Source organism: Oncorhynchus masou, chromosome 18, assembly GCF_036934945.1.
Source record: "Oncorhynchus masou masou isolate Uvic2021 chromosome 18, UVic_Omas_1.1, whole genome shotgun sequence".
NCBI classification, from domain to species: domain Eukaryota; kingdom Metazoa; phylum Chordata; class Actinopteri; order Salmoniformes; family Salmonidae; genus Oncorhynchus; species Oncorhynchus masou.
Genome location: NC_088229.1, coordinates 40,556,179 through 40,575,567, shown reverse-complemented (window position 1 = coordinate 40,575,567; position 19,389 = coordinate 40,556,179). Strand labels below are relative to the sequence as shown.

Genomic DNA, 19,389 nt, shown 5'->3' with positions numbered 1-19,389 from the left:
ACAATCCATGTCTTAATTGTCTCAAGGCTTAGAAATCCTACTTTATCCCGTCTCCTCCCCTTCATCTACACTGATTTGAAGTGGATATAAAAGGTGACCTCAATAAGGGTTCATAGCTTTCACCTGGATTCATCTAGTCAGTCTATGTCATGGGAAGAGCAGGTGTTCTTAATGCTTTGCACACTCAGTGTCGATTGTTCCCTAAGAGAACCCATAATACCAACCCACAGTGAGTGTAATGTATTCTTTGCTGAGTAGGACGTAGCCTACTGAGTATTAAGACTGATGAGGGCCAGTCTCAGACTATTCAAAAGCATTACAGAGACTTTGATTAGTGGACTGGATCAACAACTTCAGTTTGGGGTTGGACCCAAACGTGGGGATTTAATGCTTATGGTCTACCAGTCCTTAAGTCGAAAGTCATTGAAGTATTCCTTTGGCAGTGGTTTGGTTCATGCCTCTCTCATCCCGTGTTTTGGTCAGTCACAGTGGCTGCTAGGGTCCTGGTTCTGACATATTTTAGGATACTGTTCTACTCTACCCATTGATGATGGATTGGATTTTACAGTATATACACACACATGGCTAGCACTTTCTCAAGTGTTCAAAGTGCTTTACATTGTATATGGGAAACAGCTCCTCCACTACCAATGGATGAAGAGTTGAACCTCTTGTTACCCCTCATCATCACTTGGCTCTGGCTCTCGCACACTGGATCTGTTTTCACACTGGATCTGTTCTCACACTGGCTCTGTTCTCACACTGGATCTATTCTCACACTGCATCTGTTCTCACTCTGGATATGTTCTCACACTGGATCTGTTCTCACACTGGAACTGTTCTCACACTGGATCTGTTCTCACTATCAGGTTTCAGGTAAGACCCAAGTGCAGACTGTGTTGAAGTCACAATGTTTATTGTAAACAACAGGTCAAGGCAGGCAGGGAGCTGTCCAGAGTAGTGGGGCCAAGGTACAGGACATCAGGTAGGCTCAGGGTCAGGACAGGCAAGGGTCAAAACCAGGAGGACAAGAAAAAGAAAGACTGGGGAAAAGCAGGAGCTGAGACAAAACACTGGTTGACTTGAACAAACAAGACAAACTGGAACTGACAAACAGAAAACACAGGTATAAATACCCAGGGGATAAGTGGGGAAGATGGGCGACACCTGGAGGGGGGTGGAGACAAGCACAAGGACAGGTGAAACAGATCAGGGCGTGACACTCACACTGGAACTGTTCTCACACCGGTACTGTTCTCACACCGGAACAGATCTCACATCGGAACTGTTCTCACACCGGAACAGATCTCACACTGGAACTGTTCTCACACCGGAACTGTTCTCACACCGGAACTGTTCTCACACTGGAACAGATCTCACACCGGAACTGTTCTCACACCGGAACAGATCTCACACTGGAACTGTTCTCACACCGGAACTGTTCTCACACCGGAACAGATCTCACATCGGAACTGTTCTCACACCGGAACAGATCTCACACCGGAACTGTTCTCACACCGGAACAGATCTCACACCGGAACTGTTCTCACACCGGAACAGACCTCACACCGGAACTGTTCTCACACCGGAACAGATCTCACACTGGAACTGTTCTCACACCGGAACAGATCTCACACCGGAACTGTTCTCACACCGGAACAGATCTCACACGAACTGTTCTCACACCGGAACAGATCTCACACCGGAACTGTTCTGTTTGATGCAGCTCTATCAGCTACGGGTCCAGTTTTGGCTGTTGTGTTTGTGTTCCCATCTTCAGCTGTTCCATTAGTCACTAATAGCGGATGTTCCATATTCTTAGCGGTTCCACTCCCTCCCTGACGTTCTATTAGCTGATGTTCTATCTGTCGGCTGGCTGTTCACAATGGCTGTCTAATGGAGAGATGCTGCTCCTCTCCTCCCTCCACAAAATACACGGATTATGTCTCTGTTGTCACTTGGCTGCAGGCCTAGCTTCTGCGCACTCGCACAAACACACACTCACACCCACAGTGACTTAAGGTCACAAAGGCAGCAGCGGGGCGGACGTGGCCTCCGTGGCTGCCACAGTGTCAGAGCTTGGCTAAGTGCTTCCATTCAGACGTGATTATTACTGTAAAGAGGGAGTGGGCAGGTCTACTTTGTCAGCTGGAGACGGAACAGAAAAAGGGGCCATTTTGGACCGAAGCACACAAAGGGGAGATGAGTGAGGAAGGGGACACACATTCAAGCAGTTCAAACGTGTGCGTTCACGGCTCTTATCAGTGTGAGGCAGCTCGCGTCGTCACGTGGAGATGCTGGGCCATCATCAGACTACTGGAGACTGTGTCTGTTGTATACTTATGTACTGGGTGTGTGGCGGCAGGACGTTTATTTATAAGCGCTACTTAGGCTTCTCATTTTAGGTACTCTTGGAAGAGGTAGGGTTTAAGACGTTTCCGGGAAGACGGGCAGGGACTCTGTTGTCCTAGCTTCAGGGGGAAGCTGATTCCACCATTGGGGGTGCTAGGACAGAGAAGAGCTTGGGCTGGGATGAGTGGGAACTGCCCTCATGCAGGGGTGGGAGGGCCACGAGAGCAGAGGTGGCAGAACGGAGTGCTGGGGGTGTAAGGTTTGAGCACAGCCTGAAGGTAGGGAAGGGCAGTTCCCCTTGCAGCTCCATAGTCAAGCACCATGGTCTTGCAGTGGATGAGAGATTTAACTGGAAGCCAGTGGAGTGTGCAGGGTGACATGGGAGAACTTAAACACCAGACGGGCTGCGACGTTCTGGGTAATTGGCGGGGTTTGATGGCACAAGCGGGGAGCCCAGCCAACAGAGAGTTGCAGTAGTCTAGATGGGAGATGACAAGAGTCTGGATTAGGACCGGCGCTGCTTCCTGTGTGAGTAAGGGTCTTACTTTACAGATGTTGTAGAACATGAACCTGCAGGAGCGAGTCACTGCGTTGACGTTTGCAGAGCACGACAGGGTGTTGTCCAGGGTCACGCCAAGGCTCTTTGCAGTCTGGGAGGGGGACACCATTGACTTGTCAACCGTGACCAGAAAACAAACATTCACGAATCAAAAGCTTGCTTGTTTTGTTATAAAGCAGCTTTTCCTATCCATTCATTAGACAGTCCCCACGTTGGTGTACCGTTAGCATCCCAACAGGTCAAGCTGTTCTAACTCTGTATTACTCTACATTAGCTAATACCTGTGTGAAAATGTCTGCTGTCTGTCTGGCTGCATTACGTCCAGTACTGTACTGAATCAACAGGGAGGCCAGAAACAGAGGCTGAGTGGCTGGCTTAATGGCTCTTTAAAGCCTGCTGCTGAATCACAAAGCAGGGGCCTTGAATGATGTGGGAATCTCTGCCAGATACAGGGATATGCTCTCTGATCGGTATTAAAAGTCAAACTCATGCTGTTACCCTGGTAACATTTGCATTACGCAACAAACGGGAGATGACAGTTTTCGAATGTTGACTTTGTGCTCCCTCGATTAATTCACTGAGGTGTGGGTTGTTGGTGGGGAAAAGTGTTGCTTTGCATTGTGCCCACAATTCTTTGTATACAGAGGTGTATTCTGACCACAGGCTTGTTAATAAGTGAGATCGAATGCTTTCCCAGACCACGGCAGGTTGGTTTTTAAAAAGAGAATGCCAATGTGTCGACCCACAACAACTTTTCTCGGGTGTGAACAACATGAAGGCCAAGTAGAGGAATTGAGTAATTCAGAGGCTCTCCTCTCCTCAGGAGTACACAAATCAGGCTGCTTTGTTCAGGCTATTCCTTCCCGCCGCACTAATTCAGACCTCACGCCCTGTCACCTTCTAATCGTCTGTCTGTGTGGCTCTGCACCACCAGGCATGATGGGAAAAATAGAGATTACGATCGTCAATCATCCAATGAGTGACATGAATGTTGTTTTCACCGAACTTTTATCTGTCTAACTGGATTAGCAACCTGTTCTCTCTGTCACTTTCATTCTTTCTTTCCCCCACATCTCTGTCTGTTGTTTCTGGCATATTCATTCCTCCACCACTGTAACTGAATCCTCCTCATTGATCAAATGGCTGCTCTGGGCCAGGTGTTGGTGAATGACGATCTCCCCGGCACAGTTTAACCCTGTTGGCTCAACCATTACTGCCTGCTTACTGCACAATGAACCAATCAGATTTCTTCTTCTTGAAGAGCGTTTGTTGTTGTATTTATTATTCACATCCTTGATGTTTAATGGCCCTCTCTCTCTCTCTCTCCCCCCTCTCTTTCCCTCTCTCCCCACAGGAAACAGTAGAATATGCCTTCCTAATCATCTTTACTATAGAGACCTTTCTGAAGATCATAGCGTATGGTTTAGTCATGCACCAGAACTCCTACGTAAGAAACGGATGGAACATGCTGGATTTTGTCATTGTCATAGTAGGGTGAGTACCACCACTGTTTAAGTTGAAATCAATGGCTCTCTCAAGACAGAGTCATAGAGTAATTCACACACACTCACATGCATATACACACACACATGAGTATTCCAGTTCCTACTGATGCCAAGGTACATCATTACAGCCCAGTATGGACCACTGAAGGTGCACTCAAGAAAAAAAGATATCCTTAAGGGTTGCAAAAAGGTTATTGAACCCACTTCTTATAAAAAAAGACTTACAGATGCCATATCTTAATTTGAATTTTTATGATATTTTACTCAATATTGACAGAAACAAATATTTATATTGAGGAGTTTGTTTGCCACACAAACTAGGCGTCAGACAGACACTCATACAGCGTCTGTCTAAAACACACACTACATAGCGGTAGGCGCAATGTTGATTTTACATGTGTTTTTATTCAATTCAAACACACACACACACACACACACACACACACACACACACACACACACACACACACACACACACACACACACACACACACACACACACACACACACACACACACACACACACACACACACACACACACACACACAACAGTATGGCCCATAAAAGACCACTAAGATAAATCAGAGTTCTGTCACCAGAGAGTTCAGAAAGCCTCAGGGCTGTATTTTACAATGATGTCATCTGTATCTCTGTCTGTGATCTCTGTGATATATCTCTCTCCCCTTCCCTCTTTCCTCCCTCTCTCTTCCTCTCTCCCTCTCTCCGCAGGTTGTTCAGTGTAGTTCTGGAGGTGATAACCAAAGAGGGTGATGCCGGGGGCCAGGGGGGTAAGCCGGGAGGCTTCGACGTCAAGGCCCTCCGAGCATTCCGGGTGCTCCGCCCCCTCCGCCTTGTCTCAGGAGTACCCAGTGAGTTGCCATGGCACCAGAATATTTAATACATTTAGACTCTAGAGATTAATCATTATGTAGTAATTGATCTGTGTTTCTGATTCTAGTTCAAGCTCAATTTCAAGTTTTATTGATACCCATATAGCAGCCTATACAGGCTGAAATCTATCTGGACATAACGTATACAAATACTGAATGAGTTTCCTCATAATATACTCAATGGATATATTAAATGGATGTCCTCATAGCTTTACACTGTCCCTACTTCCATCTTGTGTGTGTGTGTGTGTGTGTGTGTCTGACCCTTCTCTCTCCATGTCTCTAGGTTTACAGGTAGTGTTGAACTCCATCATTAAAGCCATGGTTCCTCTGCTCCACATCGCTCTGCTCGTCCTCTTCGTCATCATCATCTACGCCATCATCGGCCTCGAACTCTTCATCGGCAAGATGCACGCCACCTGCTACCTGGTGGGCACCGGTAAGGGCCTGCGTCCCGTAACCGGCCTGTCTCGGTCCGTTACTTGAAGTTAAACTTTTCCCAGCTTTTGGTGCATTCAGTACTGCATAAAAAGACAGGCTTAGGTTACCGATCGATAACTTACAATGGCTTGCGAAAGTATTCATTCCTCTTGTCATTTTTCATATTTTCTTGCCTTACAACCTGGAATTGAAATGGATTTTTGGGGGGTTTGTATCATTTGATTTACACAACATGCCTACCACTTTGAAGATGCAAAATATTTTTTATTGTGAAACTAACAAGAAGTAAGACAAAAAATTAAAATAATACTTGAGCGTGCATAACTATTCACCCCCCCCCCATAGTCAATACTTTGTAGAGCCAGCTGCTCTAGCTCCTTCAAGTTGGATGGGTTCCCCTGGTGTACAGCAATCTTTAAGTCATACCACAGATTCTCAATTGGATTGAGGTCTGGGCTTTGACTAGGCCATTCCAAGACATTTAAATGTTTCCCGTTAAACCACCTGAGCGTTGCTTTAGCAGTATGCTTAGGGTCATTGTCCTGCTGGAAAGTGAACCTCCATCCCAGTCTCAAATCTCTGGAAGACTGAAACAGGTTTCCCTCAAACATTTCCCTGTATTTAGCTCCATCCATCATTCCTTCAATTCTGACCAGTTTCCCAGTCCCAGTCGATGAAAAACATCCCCACAGCATGATGCTGCCACCACTATGCCACTATGCTTCACTGTGGGAATGGTGTTCTCGGGGTGATGAGAGGTATCGGGTTTGCGCCAGACATAGCATTTTCCTTGATGGCCAAAAAGCTAAATTCTAGTCTCATCTGACCAGAGGACCTTCTTCCATATGTTTGGGGAGTCTCCCACATACCTTTTGGTGAACACCAAACATGTTTGCTTTTATTTTTCTGCCCACTCTTCCGTAAAGCCCAGCTCTGTGGAGTGTACGGCTTAAAGTGGTCCTATGCGTTGCAGCTCGTTCAGGGTTATCTTTGGTCTTTTTGTTGCCTCTCTGATTAATGCCCTCCTTGCCTGGTCTGTGAGTTTTGGTGGGCGGCCCTCACTTGGCCAGGTATGTCATGGTGCCATATTCTTTCCATTTTTAAATAATGGATTTAATGGTGCTCCGTGGGATGTTCAAAGTTTCTGTTTTTTTTTTTATAACCCAACCCTGATCTGTACTTCTCCACAACTTTGTCCCTGACCTGTTTGGAGAGCTCCTGGGTCTTCATAGTGCCCCTTGCTTAGTGGACTCTGGGGCCTTTCAGAACAGATGTATATATACTGAGATCATGTGACAGATCATGTGACACTTAGATTGCACACAGGTGGACTTTTTTTAAACTAATTATGTGGCTTCTGAAGGTAATTGGTTGCACCAGATCTTATTTCGGGGCTTCATATCAAAGGGGGTGAATACATATGCACACACCACTTGTCTGTTTATTTTATTTTTTGAATTTTTTAAAAATAAGTCATTTTTTTCATTTCACTTCACCAATTTGTACTATTTTGTTTATGTCCATTACATGAAATCCAAATAAAAATCAATTTAAATTACAGGTTGTAATGCAACAAAATAGGAAAAAACGTAAAGGGGGGTGAATACTTTTGCAAGGCACTGTATATGCAACATCAGCAGAGAGTTAGGGACTGTGGCGTGTAATGGCGGGTGTGGGTGGGTGTGTGTGTGTGTGTGAGAGAGAACGAGAGAGCCTCTGATGAGCTAGTGTGCTATGAGAATTATGTGTTAACACTGTATACATGCACACTATACATATAGAATGTGTATCTGTAAACAAGACAAGCAAAACGGCATAACTTTTCTGTGCGTCCCAGTGCCTTTTTACACCACAGGATGTATTTGATATTCTCATATGACAAACACACTCTGATATCATGCATCTGATGCGATGCATCATTGTTTACATTGCCTTACATTGCCTTACATCCTACCTTTCTCTCCCTTTCTCTATATGCACTAAAGGTATTCTGGCAGAGGAGGAGCCTGTTCCGTGTGCGGTGTCAGGCCATGGGCGCCAGTGCAGGATGAATGGGACTGTGTGTAGGGAAGGATGGCACGGGCCCAATGGTGGCATCACCAACTTTGACAACTTCCTGTTTGCCATGCTCACTGTTTTCCAGTGTATCACCATGGAGGGCTGGACTGATGTTCTGTACTGGGTGAGGCTGCTTTATTAACCACACCCAGCTAGCAACTAGCAAGCTATCTCTACTTACAGTAACAGAGGTTTCAACAGTGTTAGCTTAGCTTCATCGCTAACACTGGATGAGCTCCACTCAAATCCAACTTGCAGAAATAATGTACACAAACATACTCCCCCCTCCCCTCTCTGACCTCCCACCTATTTCTCCCTCTCTCCTTAACCTGTGTCTGTACCCTACCTCTCTGCCCAATCTCTACCTCCCTTTCTCTTTCCTCCGCTTATCTCTCCCTCTCTTCTTAACTTATCCCTCCCCCTGCGTCTCTACTCCATCTCTCCCTCCTTTTCTCTCTCCGCCAAATGACTCTCCCTCCCTCTCTATCGGTACTGTCCTCTCTTCTCGTTCATGTACCGGTTACTATGGTGATGCCGTGCTAATGAAGCCATGAATGGGGTGAAGGTGACATTGGGAGTGGAAGAGAGATGCAGCCACTCGACAGACATGAAAGGGATTGAGAGGGAACTGAACACGGAGGAGGAATGGGGAGATGAGATTGGCAGTTATCCACCTCATGTTCGAAGGTTTTTAAAACACGGAAGAGAAATGCGGAAACTATGGATACAACTTCCCCCGCGGTCGTGCATTATCATAATTCATATGCGCTCCACTAGAAACCCTGTCAATAGCATATTTCTGCATTAATTTTGTTAACTGAATCAACAACTGCAATAATACTACTAATACAAGTTAAGACTGGAATGGATCCCCAAAGTATAAAGTGGAAGTATTCCCAAAGTCAATTTATGAGAAGAGACGGACAAACACTACCCCACCCAGAAGGACTCATCACTGGCTGGGATACTGATATAAACCGTCTGTGACCATCCATAAAGTGAGCCAAAATATACGCATAAATAATTGACTCTCTTGCTGTTGATGATCAGGCTATGGAAAAACTTAAAAAGCTAAGAAGCCTACCAGTTTCTAAACAGCGATAAAGTTGGGACCGTTCTGGCAAAGTCCTTCGGAGACGAAGATAAGTGGATCTTCCTCAAAGCCGATGTCGAGCCGAGCCAGTCTGAGGAGCCAGTCCCACCAAGCATAGGTGCTAGCTAGCATGGAGGGCGAGGTACTGACTGCTGGTTTCACCTGCATTGCGGTTTAGGGGAAATCCTGCTGCCACGCCACAGCGATATGTGAAAGGTGAGATTAATAACCACACTAGCTAGTTAGTGGTAGCTATCTATTTTCCCCTTGTTCCTGTGTGTTCGGTTGCAGGACACATATTTCACTCATTTACCTCCCAAACTCATCTGAACTACACCTACGGGAAGTCCGCAAATAAACCGTGCACATGATGGCACTTTAACATGTTGGGAATGCATGGCTTTCTATGAAATGTTTGTGAAGGTCAACACACACCAACAGGAAAGACTAGAGGAGGAGACGAGAATGCAGGCTTTGTCCGAGGTCTGGTGTGACGCAAGGAAGGTTCAGCAAAGAAAGTGCCTGTGCTGAACACACACACACACACACACACACACACGCATATGCGCACAATACACCTGAAGAATCCTGCTGGGGAGAAGCAAATGGTTCTTCATCCTCATCCTCAGGCTCAGACAACATTTGTGAAGACACCTGTGTGGCTGAGGAGGTGGATAGCTCATCCAGTGCCAGAGGGTGCTCCAAAATATTTCAGAAGTGCCCCTGAATTTGCATGGAAATACAGTATATGAGTCTGACACCCTTAATACATTTGTTGCACAATTAAATATAAAGTTGAAGTCGGATGTTTACATACACTTAGGTTGGAGTCATTAAAACTTGTTTTTCAACCACAACAAACTATAGCTTTGGCAAGTCGGTTAGTACATCTACTTTGTGCATGACACAAGTCATTTTTCCAACAATTGTTTACAGACAGATTATTTCACTTATAATTGTAAGGGTTTTCCTGTGGTGAAGTAGAGGAGGACCAAAACGCGGCGTGGTTATATTGATTCATGTTTAATTAAAACAGATAAACATGAACACTAAAAACAACAAACGTGGAAAACCAAAAACAGCCCTATCTGGTGCAAAACACAGAGACAGGAACAATCACCCACAAACACACAGTGAAACCCAGGCTACCTAAATATGGTTCCCAATCAGAGACAATGACTAACACCTGCCTCTGATTGAGAACCATATCAGGCCTAAAATGGACAAACCAGACACACAACATTGAATGCCCACCCAGCTCACGTCCTGACCAACACTAAAACAAGGAAAACACACACGAACGATGGTCAGAACGTGACAATAATTCACTGTATCACAATTCCAGTGGGTCAAAAGTTTACATACACTAAGTTGACTGTGCCTTTAAACAACGTGGAACATTCCTGAAAATGATGTCATGGCTTTATAAGCTTCTGATAGGCTAATTGACATCATTTGAGTCAATTGGAGGTGTACCTGTGGATGTATTTCAAGGCCTACCTTCAAACTCAGTGCCTCTTTGCTTGACATCATGGGAAAACCTAAAGAAATCAGCCAAGACTTCAAAAATTGTAGACCTCCACAAGGCTGGTTCATCCTTGGGAGCAATTTCCAAACGCCTGAAGGTACCATGTTCATCTGTACAAACAATAGTACGCAAGTATAATCACCATGGGACCACGAAGCCCTCTCATACTGCTCAAGAAGGAGACGCGTTCGTTCTGGCTTCTAGAGATGAACATACTTTGGTGCGAAAAGTGCAAATCAATCCCAGAACAACAGCAAAGGACATTGTGATGATGCTGGCGGAAACAGGTACAAAAGTATTTATATCCACAGTAAAATAAATCCTATATCGACATAACTAGAAAGGCCGCACAGCAAGGAAGAAGCCACTGCTCCAAAACCGCCATAAAAAAGCCAGACTACGGTTTGCAACTGCACATGGGGACAAAGATCATACTATTTGGAGAAATGTCCTCTGGTCTGATGAAACAAAAATAGAATTGTTTGGCCATAATGACTATTGTTATGTTTGTAGGAAATCGGGGGAGGCTTGCAAGCCGAAGAACACCATCCCAACTGTGAAGCACGGGGGTGACAGCATCATGTTGTAGAGGTGCTTTGCTACAGGAGGGACTGGTGCACTTCACAAACTGGATGGCATCATGAGGGAGGATAAATATGTGGACATATTGAAGCAACATCTCAAGACATCAGTCTGGAAGTTAAAGCTTGACAATGACCCCAAGCAGCGGGTATTGCTTATACACACTTCGTAATCCCTACTGATGCGTATCAAAGTAGTGTTGTGGAGGTACACAACTTATCAATTACAGTACAATAGAGAAATTATGCACAAATTAGCCTACACAATTGCAAAGCACAGTGAAATATATTTACATGGGCGCTGCACACAGCCTAGATTCAGGGGAATATCATCTGCAGGCAGCAAGAGTCTGCAGCTCCCACCTGGTTTTGGCATGGAGCAGCTCACAGAAGAATGGCATTGGTAGCTGGTAGGGTTGAAATGACGTTTCAACTTATGAGATCTACCAGTAAATTCTAACTAAGGCAACAATGGGTATGCAAACCAGGTATTGAAAAAGTTTAGTCCGAAGTGTTGGTTAGGAGACTATTTGTGATGTGCAATTGTCATCATGCACTGTTTGCTTCAGGGGCGTAGAGATGGACGGGCCCACCCAATCAGATTGATGTGGCTTAAGCATTTTTGTGGACTTAGACCATCAACTGTTGTCTTTTTTCTAGTGGGAAAATAATCGGAAAAATATAGGAAAACTCATTAAAAAAAACATAGGAAAACATAGGAATTTTCACACATAGTGCCTTTCCTTTGCTGGGCAGGCCGTTTTTGGCAAAATGTGAGTATACCCACTAATCCAGGCATTACTACACCACTACATAGAGCTGAAGGAAAGACAGCAGTCACACACAGCATGATGTTAAAGGATAACCCGTCCATAAACTCAGACATAATAAGCCAGTAGGTCCCAGTCATATGAATGCAAAAACACAACCATTAAGCATTTCCCAATCGAAATGTACAACAATTACTTCCCATTGCAAAAAACATTTAGCCCCCCCAAAGTAACCATTGACCTATAGTTTCAAGTGGAACTGACAGCGCTTTAACGACTTTGCAGAAATGAAACAAACAGGCAATCATAATATCAGTAAGAAATATCAAATTCCCAGTTTATGCTACAAAACTAACTTTAGTTTTAAAAATAGGTTATATTTAACTCAACTTTCCATGACGTACAGTGGGGCAAAAAAGTATTTAGTCAGCCACCAATTGTGCAAGTTCTCCCACTTAAAAAGATGAGAGAGGCCTGTAATTTTCATCATAGGTGCACTTCAACTATGACAGACAAAATGAGGAAAACATATCCAGAAAATCACATTGCAGGATTTTTAATGAATTTATTTGCAAATTATGGTGGAAAATAAGTATTTGGTCAATAACAAAAGTTTATCTCAATACTTTGTTATATACCATTTGTTGGCAATGACAGAGGTCAAAGTTTTCTGTAAGTCTTCACAAGGTTTTCACACACTGTTGCTGGTATTTTGGCCCATTCCTCCATGCAGATCTCCTCTAGAGCAGTGATGTTTTGGGGCTGTTGCTGGGCAACACGGACTTTCAACTCCCTCCAAAGATTTTTTATGGGGTTGAGATCTGGAGACTGGCTAAGCCACTCCGGGACCTTGAAATGCTTCTTACGAAGCCACTCCTTCGTTGCCCGGGCGGTGTGTTTGGGATCATTGTCATGCTGAAAGACCCAGCCACGTTTCATCTTCAATGCCCTTGCTGATGGAAGGTTTTCACTCAAAATCTCACGATACATGGCCCCATTCATTCTTTCCTTTACACGGATCAGTCGTCCTGGTCCCTTTGCAAAAAACAGCCCCAAAGCTTGATGTTTCCACCCCTATGCTTCACAGTAGGTATGGTGTTCTTTGGATGCAACTCAGCAGTCTTTGTCCTCCAAACACGACGAGTTGAGTTTTTACCAAAAAGTTATATTTTGGTTTCATCTGACCATATGACATTCTCCCAATCTTCTTCTGGAACATCCAAATGCTCTCTCGCAAACTTCAGATAGGCTTGGACATGTACTGGATTAAGCAGGGGGACAATGGTAGGCTTTGTTACTTTGGTCCCAGCTCTCTGCAGGTCATTCACTAGGTCCCCCTGAGTGGTTCTGGGATTTTTGCTCAGCGTTCTTGTGATCATTTTGACCCCACGGGGTGAGATCTTGCGTGGAGCCCCAGATCGAGGGAGATTATCAGTGGTCTTGTATGTCTTCCATTTCCTAATAATTCCTCCCACAGTTGATTTCTTCAAACCAAGCTGCTTACCTATTGCAGATTCAGTCCTCCCAGCCTGGTGCAGGTCTACAATTTTGTTTCTGGTGTCCTTTGACAGCTCTTTGGTCTTGGCCAGAGTGGAGTTTGGAGTGTGACTGTTTGAGGTTGTGGACAGGTGTCTTTTATACTGATAACAAGTTCAAACAGGTGCCATTAATACAGGTAACGAGTGGAGGACAGAGGAGCCTCTTAAAGAAGAAGTTACAGGTCTGTGTGAGCCAGAAATCTTGCTTGTTCGTAGGTGATTTGCAAATAAATTCGTTAAAAATCCTACCATGTGATTTTCTGGATTTCTTTTTCTCATTTTGTCTGTCATAGTTGAAGTGTACCTATGATGAAAATTACAGGCCTCTCATCTTTTTAAGTGGGAGAACTTGCACAATTGGTGGCTGACTAAATACTTTTTTGCCCCACTGTACATTAAGGCAGTTGGCAGAATAGATGAATGCAGTTCAATGCATAATTCATATATTCACCAATACATTTCTTGGTAGTCCAAAAAATATTCCTATCAGGTTGTAAATCACAACTGGTCTGGTACCTTGTTTGCTGCCTCCTGTCGGGATGCACTGCTTCAGTTTCCATGACTCAATATTCTGGACAAAAACAAACCAATGTAACTACGGCTGGGAATTTCAAAACATTCAAACTACCAAGGGCAAATTGAACATTGATACGACACATTTACATAAGTACTCAGACCCTTTACTCAGTACTTTGTTGAAGCACCTTAGGCAGTGATTACAGAATCAAGTCTTCTTGGGTATGACACGACAAGCTTAGCACACCGTTATTTGAGGAGTTTGCCCCATTCTTCTCTGCAGATCCTCTTAGGTCTGTCCGGCTTGGATGGGGAGTGTCACTGCACAGCTATGTTCAGATCTCTCCAGAGTTGTTTGATTGAGTTCAAGTCCGGACTCTGGCTTGGCCACTCAATGACAATCAGAGACTTGTCCAAAAGCTACTCCTGCGTTTTCTTGGCTGTGTGCTTAGGATTGTTGCCCTGTTGGAAGGTGAACCTTCGCCCCAGTCTGAGATCCTGAGTGCTCTGGAGCAGGTTTTCTTCAAGGATCTCTCTGTTCTTTGCTCCATTCATCTTTCCCTCTATCCTGACTAGTCTCCCAGTCCCTGCCGCTGAAAAACATCCACACAGCATGATGCTGCCACAACCATGCATCACCATAGGGATGGTGCCAGGTCTCCTCCAGACGTGACGCTTGGCATTCAGGCCAAAGAGTTCAATCTTGGTTTCATCAGACTAGAGAATCTTTTTTCTCATGCCCTGAGAGTCCTTCACTCCAAGTGGGCTGTCATGTGCCTTTTTACTGAGGAGTGTCTTCCGTCTGGCCACTCTACCATAAAGGCCTGATTGGTGGAGTGCTGCAGAGATGGTTGTCCTTCTGGAAGGTTCTCCCATCTCCACAGAGGAATTCTGGAGCTCTGTCAGAGTGACCATCAGGTTCTTGATCAACTCCCTGACCAAGGCCCTTCTCCCCCGATTGCTCAGTTTGGCCGGGCAGCCAGCTCTAGGAATAGAGTCTTGGCGGTTTCAAACTTCTTATATTTAAGAATGACGGAGGCCACTGTGTTTTTGGGGACCTTCGATGCTGCAGACATTTTTTGGTAATCTTCCCTAGATCTGTGCCTTGACACAATCCTGTCTCGGAGCTCTACGGACAATTCCTTTGACCTCATGGCTTGGTTTTTGCTCTGACATGCACAGTCAACTGTGGGATCTTATATAGACAGGTGTGTGTCTTTCCAAATAATGTCCAATCAATTGAATTTACCACAAGAGGACTTCAATCAAGTTGTCGAAACATCTCAAGGATTGTCAATGAAAACAGGATGCACCGGAGCTCAATTTTGAGTCTCATAGTAAAGGGTCTGAATTACTTATGTAAATAAGGAATCCGTTTTTAAAAATTTTATACATTTGCAAAATTTTGAAAAAATCTGTTTTCACTTTGTCATTATGGGGTATTGTGTGTAAAAAAATGTATTTTTAAAAATTAATTTTATAATAAGGCTGTAACGTAACAAAATGTCGGAAAAAATCAAGGGATCTGAATACTTTCCGAATACACTGTATGTAACAAGCTAAAAACACGGAGCCTAACATTAGCTAGATAGCTAGCTAGCTGCTAGGAGGATGTCATGTTATGCCATTGGAGAAGTTGGTGAGTGACTGATTTTCCCCCCTCATATCGTTTTTCGGTGGCAATACAAAGCTAGAGATAACAGATGTAATTTGGTTAAGTAGCAAGAACTTGAATGACTGTTATACAGTAAGCATATCTCTTTGAGTTTCGCAAATTATCTCTGGCTATCTACTCTGATTTCAGAGCACTCTTGTCTGAGTGTGCCAGAGCGCAGAACAACTGATGAATTTATGAACACACAACACCTGCTGAATATGACAGGTGTCAGTAATCGTAGGCAAAGAAAGTAATAGTTAGTCAAGAACGCTCTGCTACGGTGAGTAAAATGGTTAGATTTGTCTCATTTGTCTGGAAATAGCTAGTTAGCCAACTTTAGCCAGTTAGCTTGGGTGCTTGGTTGGGACAAGCATGCATTGGCAGGCAAGCTGCAGAAGGACGAGGAGGCTACAATTCCCCGTTGTTTATCAGTGCAATTTTGATGGCCAACAAGCTGAAAAGGTTTGAGAGGGTTTATCTAATGTTCCTTTGTTAGATTTTAGCTTATCCTGCTCTGGCTAGCATTAGTTGTTGATTTTGTTGATTTGCATAAACTGAGGGAGAGAGATACTACATTTTCATGGTTGTTTTATCAATAGGACTGTACACTTCCCAAACTTTCTAAGAATTTATGAAAACGTGAAAATAAATATATCTAAGTGGTCGCTTGTCAGAAGTTTTTGTGTCATATTCATCCTGGAGGTGTATATGAACATATTTTAATATGATTTCATGTACGCTAAAATGCTGTCAGTTCCACTTTAAATGCAACAATGTTTCACACACAAGTTATTTTTCAAAGAGATGGCTTACAGCTAGCGCATTGCAGTAAAAAAGCACAGTTCCATTCACCAGATGATGATAATTTGAAACTTACCGTCTTTTTGAAAAGGGAGGAGCTAACAAATTAGCAACAACATCCTCTTTGATAACACCTGCTGCAAACTAGCCGACAACAAAATCTTGCTAGCTAGACCTTGGGAAAACTAATGCTCGCTGTTGAACAATGACCTGTTGCTCTTCAAGGCAGAAGTTTCCATATGTTTTTGTAAAAACGGTCCCACCCACTAAGTCAAAATGAGATTGGTTAATTCTACTGTCACTCCAAAATTTGCCCTAATACAGTTGAACGGCAGATGCCTTTTTCTAGCTTCTGATGGCCTAGCCAATGGCTGACTAAGCTAGCTCGATTTACCTCCCCGGAGACCAGCAATGAAACATTTTGATTAGATCTTTTTTGTCTTCAGCTTTAACTATTTTAAAACAAAACATATTTGAAAATAATAATAATTATATTATAATCTTCTCTGAAGATGTAGATTATTCCCCACTGTGTTAGGGTTAGTAATCATTTGTAGAGTGGCTCTATTTTCCCTGCATTTCTTCACTATTCTGAATGTATAAAGAATCCATATTTTCTGAAATATGAACACAACACTGCTGTGCGCATCACCACCAATTCTGCAAAATTCATCCACGAACACTTGTATCCTTCCTTCCGGGGAAACATGGCCACCAAACATGGAAAGGAGAATGAGATCATTGGCCCCGGATTTGTGCAGGCTCAGGAGTTTGAGTTGGCTCACAGAGGTCTGGTGGTCTGCCCAGAGGAGCCATGGCTGGCAGCCAGTCCAGGCGGCATTGTAGACGACAGAGCTGCTGGAAATTAAGTGTCCAGTGACCAACTCACTTGTCCAATCCCTGCATGAGAGAAGAGGATATGTCACTGAGATAGGAGGGGGTATTTGTGATGCAGACTAATGGGCCAAGGTGGAACTACTTAAAAGTTCAGTTGTGGATGTACTGCACAAAAACCACCTCATCAGTGGACCCCATATGAACAGATAATACTGGACATACCGTTTGACAACAAATTCACAAGGCTGCAAGTAGAATGACCCTGACTGTTCTGCTTTGGACATATGCTGCCTTTTTTGGGAGATGAGTTTTCTCAGGGCAGACTGCAGCTATGACAGAAATATCTGGACATTCTCAAGAGCTAGATGCCAAAGATGTGTGATGGGGTAAAATGACACAATCTGTTTTAAAAATGGTTAATTCATGGAAATCTCCTTCCATTGTTTGATTTAATGTCTGTCTTCAATCTGCCCTGATGATACACCACAGTATGTTATAATGTTTATGTCGTAATATAATATGTGTGTTCTGATGTCATATTAAACTTATTACAGAGCAAACAAGAAACGATGTTTAATCTTTTTGCACTTGTTTATTACTATGTCACATTGTCTAAGTAGATGTAGGAAGTAACATTATTATATTTCTCACATTCAATAAGTAAATAACATTTCAAAAGTTAGGATCAGAAAATCAAATCAAATCAAATATATTTATATAGCCCTTCGTTCATCAGCTGATATCTCAAAGTGCTGTACAGAAACCCAGCCTAAAACCCCAAACAGGTGCAGGTGTAGAAGCATGGTGGCTAGGAAAAACTCCCTAGAAAGGCCAAAACCTAGGAAGAAACCTAGAGAGGAACCAGGCTATGTGGGGTGGCCAGTCCTCTTCTGGCTGTGCCGGGTGGAGATTATAACAGAACATGGCCAAGATGTTCAAATGTTCATAAATGACCAGCATGATGACCAGGTGGCGAATCGCATCTCTGCATGTCTGGCAGACATATCAGTGTGGATGACGGATCACCACCTCAAGCTGAACCTCGGCAAGACGGAGCTGCTCTTCCTCCCGGGGAAGGACTGCCCGTTCCATGATCTCGCCATCACGGTTGACAACTCCATTGTGTCCTCCTCCCAGAGCGCTAAGAACCTTGGCGTGATCCTGGACAACACCCTGTCGTTCTCAACCAACATCATGGCGGTGGCCCGTTCCTGTAGGTTCATGCTCTACAACATCCGCAGAGTACGACCCTGCCTCACACAGGAAGCGGCGCAGGTCCTAATCCAGGCACTTGTCATCTCCCGTCTGGATTACAGCAACTCGCTGTTGGCTGGGCTCCCTGCCTGTGCCATTAAACCCCTACAACTCATCCAGAACGCCGCAGCCCGTCTGGTGTTCAACCTTCCCAAGTTCTCTCACGTCTCCCCGCTCCTCCGCTCTCTCCACTGGCTTCCAGTTGAAGCTCGCATCCGCTACAAGACCATGGTGCTTGCCTACGGAGCTGTGAGGGGAACGGCACCGCAGTACCTCCAGGCTCTGATCAGGCCCTACACCCAAGCAAGGGCACTGCGTTCATCCACCTCTGGCCTGCTCGCCTCCCTACCACTGAGGAAGTACAGTTCCCGCTCAGCCCAGTCAAAACTGTTCGCTGCTCTGGCCCCCCAATGGTGGTAAAATGACACAATCTGAACAAACTCCCTCACGACGCCAGGACAGCGGAGTCAATCACCACCTTCCGGAGACACCTGAAACCCCACCTCTTCAAGGAATACCTAGGATAGGATAAGTAATCCTTCTCACCCCCCTTAATGATTTAGATGCACTATTGTAAAGTGGCTGTTCCACTGGATGTCAGAAGGTGAATTCACCAATTTGTAAGTCGCTCTGGATAAGAGCGTCTGCTAAATGACTTAAATGTAAATGTAAATGTAATAATAATAAGGCAGAACAGTTGAAACTGGAGCAGCAGCACGGCCAGGTGGACTGGGGACAGCAAGGAGTCATCATGTCAGGTAGTCCTGAGGCGTGGTCCTAGGGATCAGGTCCTCCGAGAGAGAGAAAGAAAGAGAGAAAGAGAGAATTAGAGAGAGCACACTTAAATTCACACAGGACACCGAATAGGACAGGAGAAGTACTCCAGATATAACAAACTGACCCTAGCCCCCCGACACATAAACTACTGCAGCATAAATACTGGAGGCTGAGACAGGAGGGGTCAGGAGACACTGTGGCCCCATCCGAGGACACCCCCGGACAGGGCCA

The 19,389-nt window shown here is 44.4% G+C and overlaps 1 protein-coding gene across 1 annotated transcript in view; it reads left to right on the top strand.

The window, feature by feature from the left end:
• Positions 1–5,599: 5,599 nt before the first annotated feature.
• LOC135504586 (voltage-dependent L-type calcium channel subunit alpha-1D-like) overlaps positions 5,600–19,389 on the top strand; it is a 51,209-nt gene continuing 37,419 nt past the window's right edge. The window contains exons 1-2 of the mRNA XM_064923301.1: positions 5,600–5,746; positions 7,734–7,930. Of these exons, the coding sequence (XP_064779373.1) occupies positions 5,629–5,746; positions 7,734–7,930 (315 nt within the window). The 5' untranslated portion in view covers positions 5,600–5,628. The remainder of the gene's footprint in view (positions 5,747–7,733; positions 7,931–19,389) is intronic.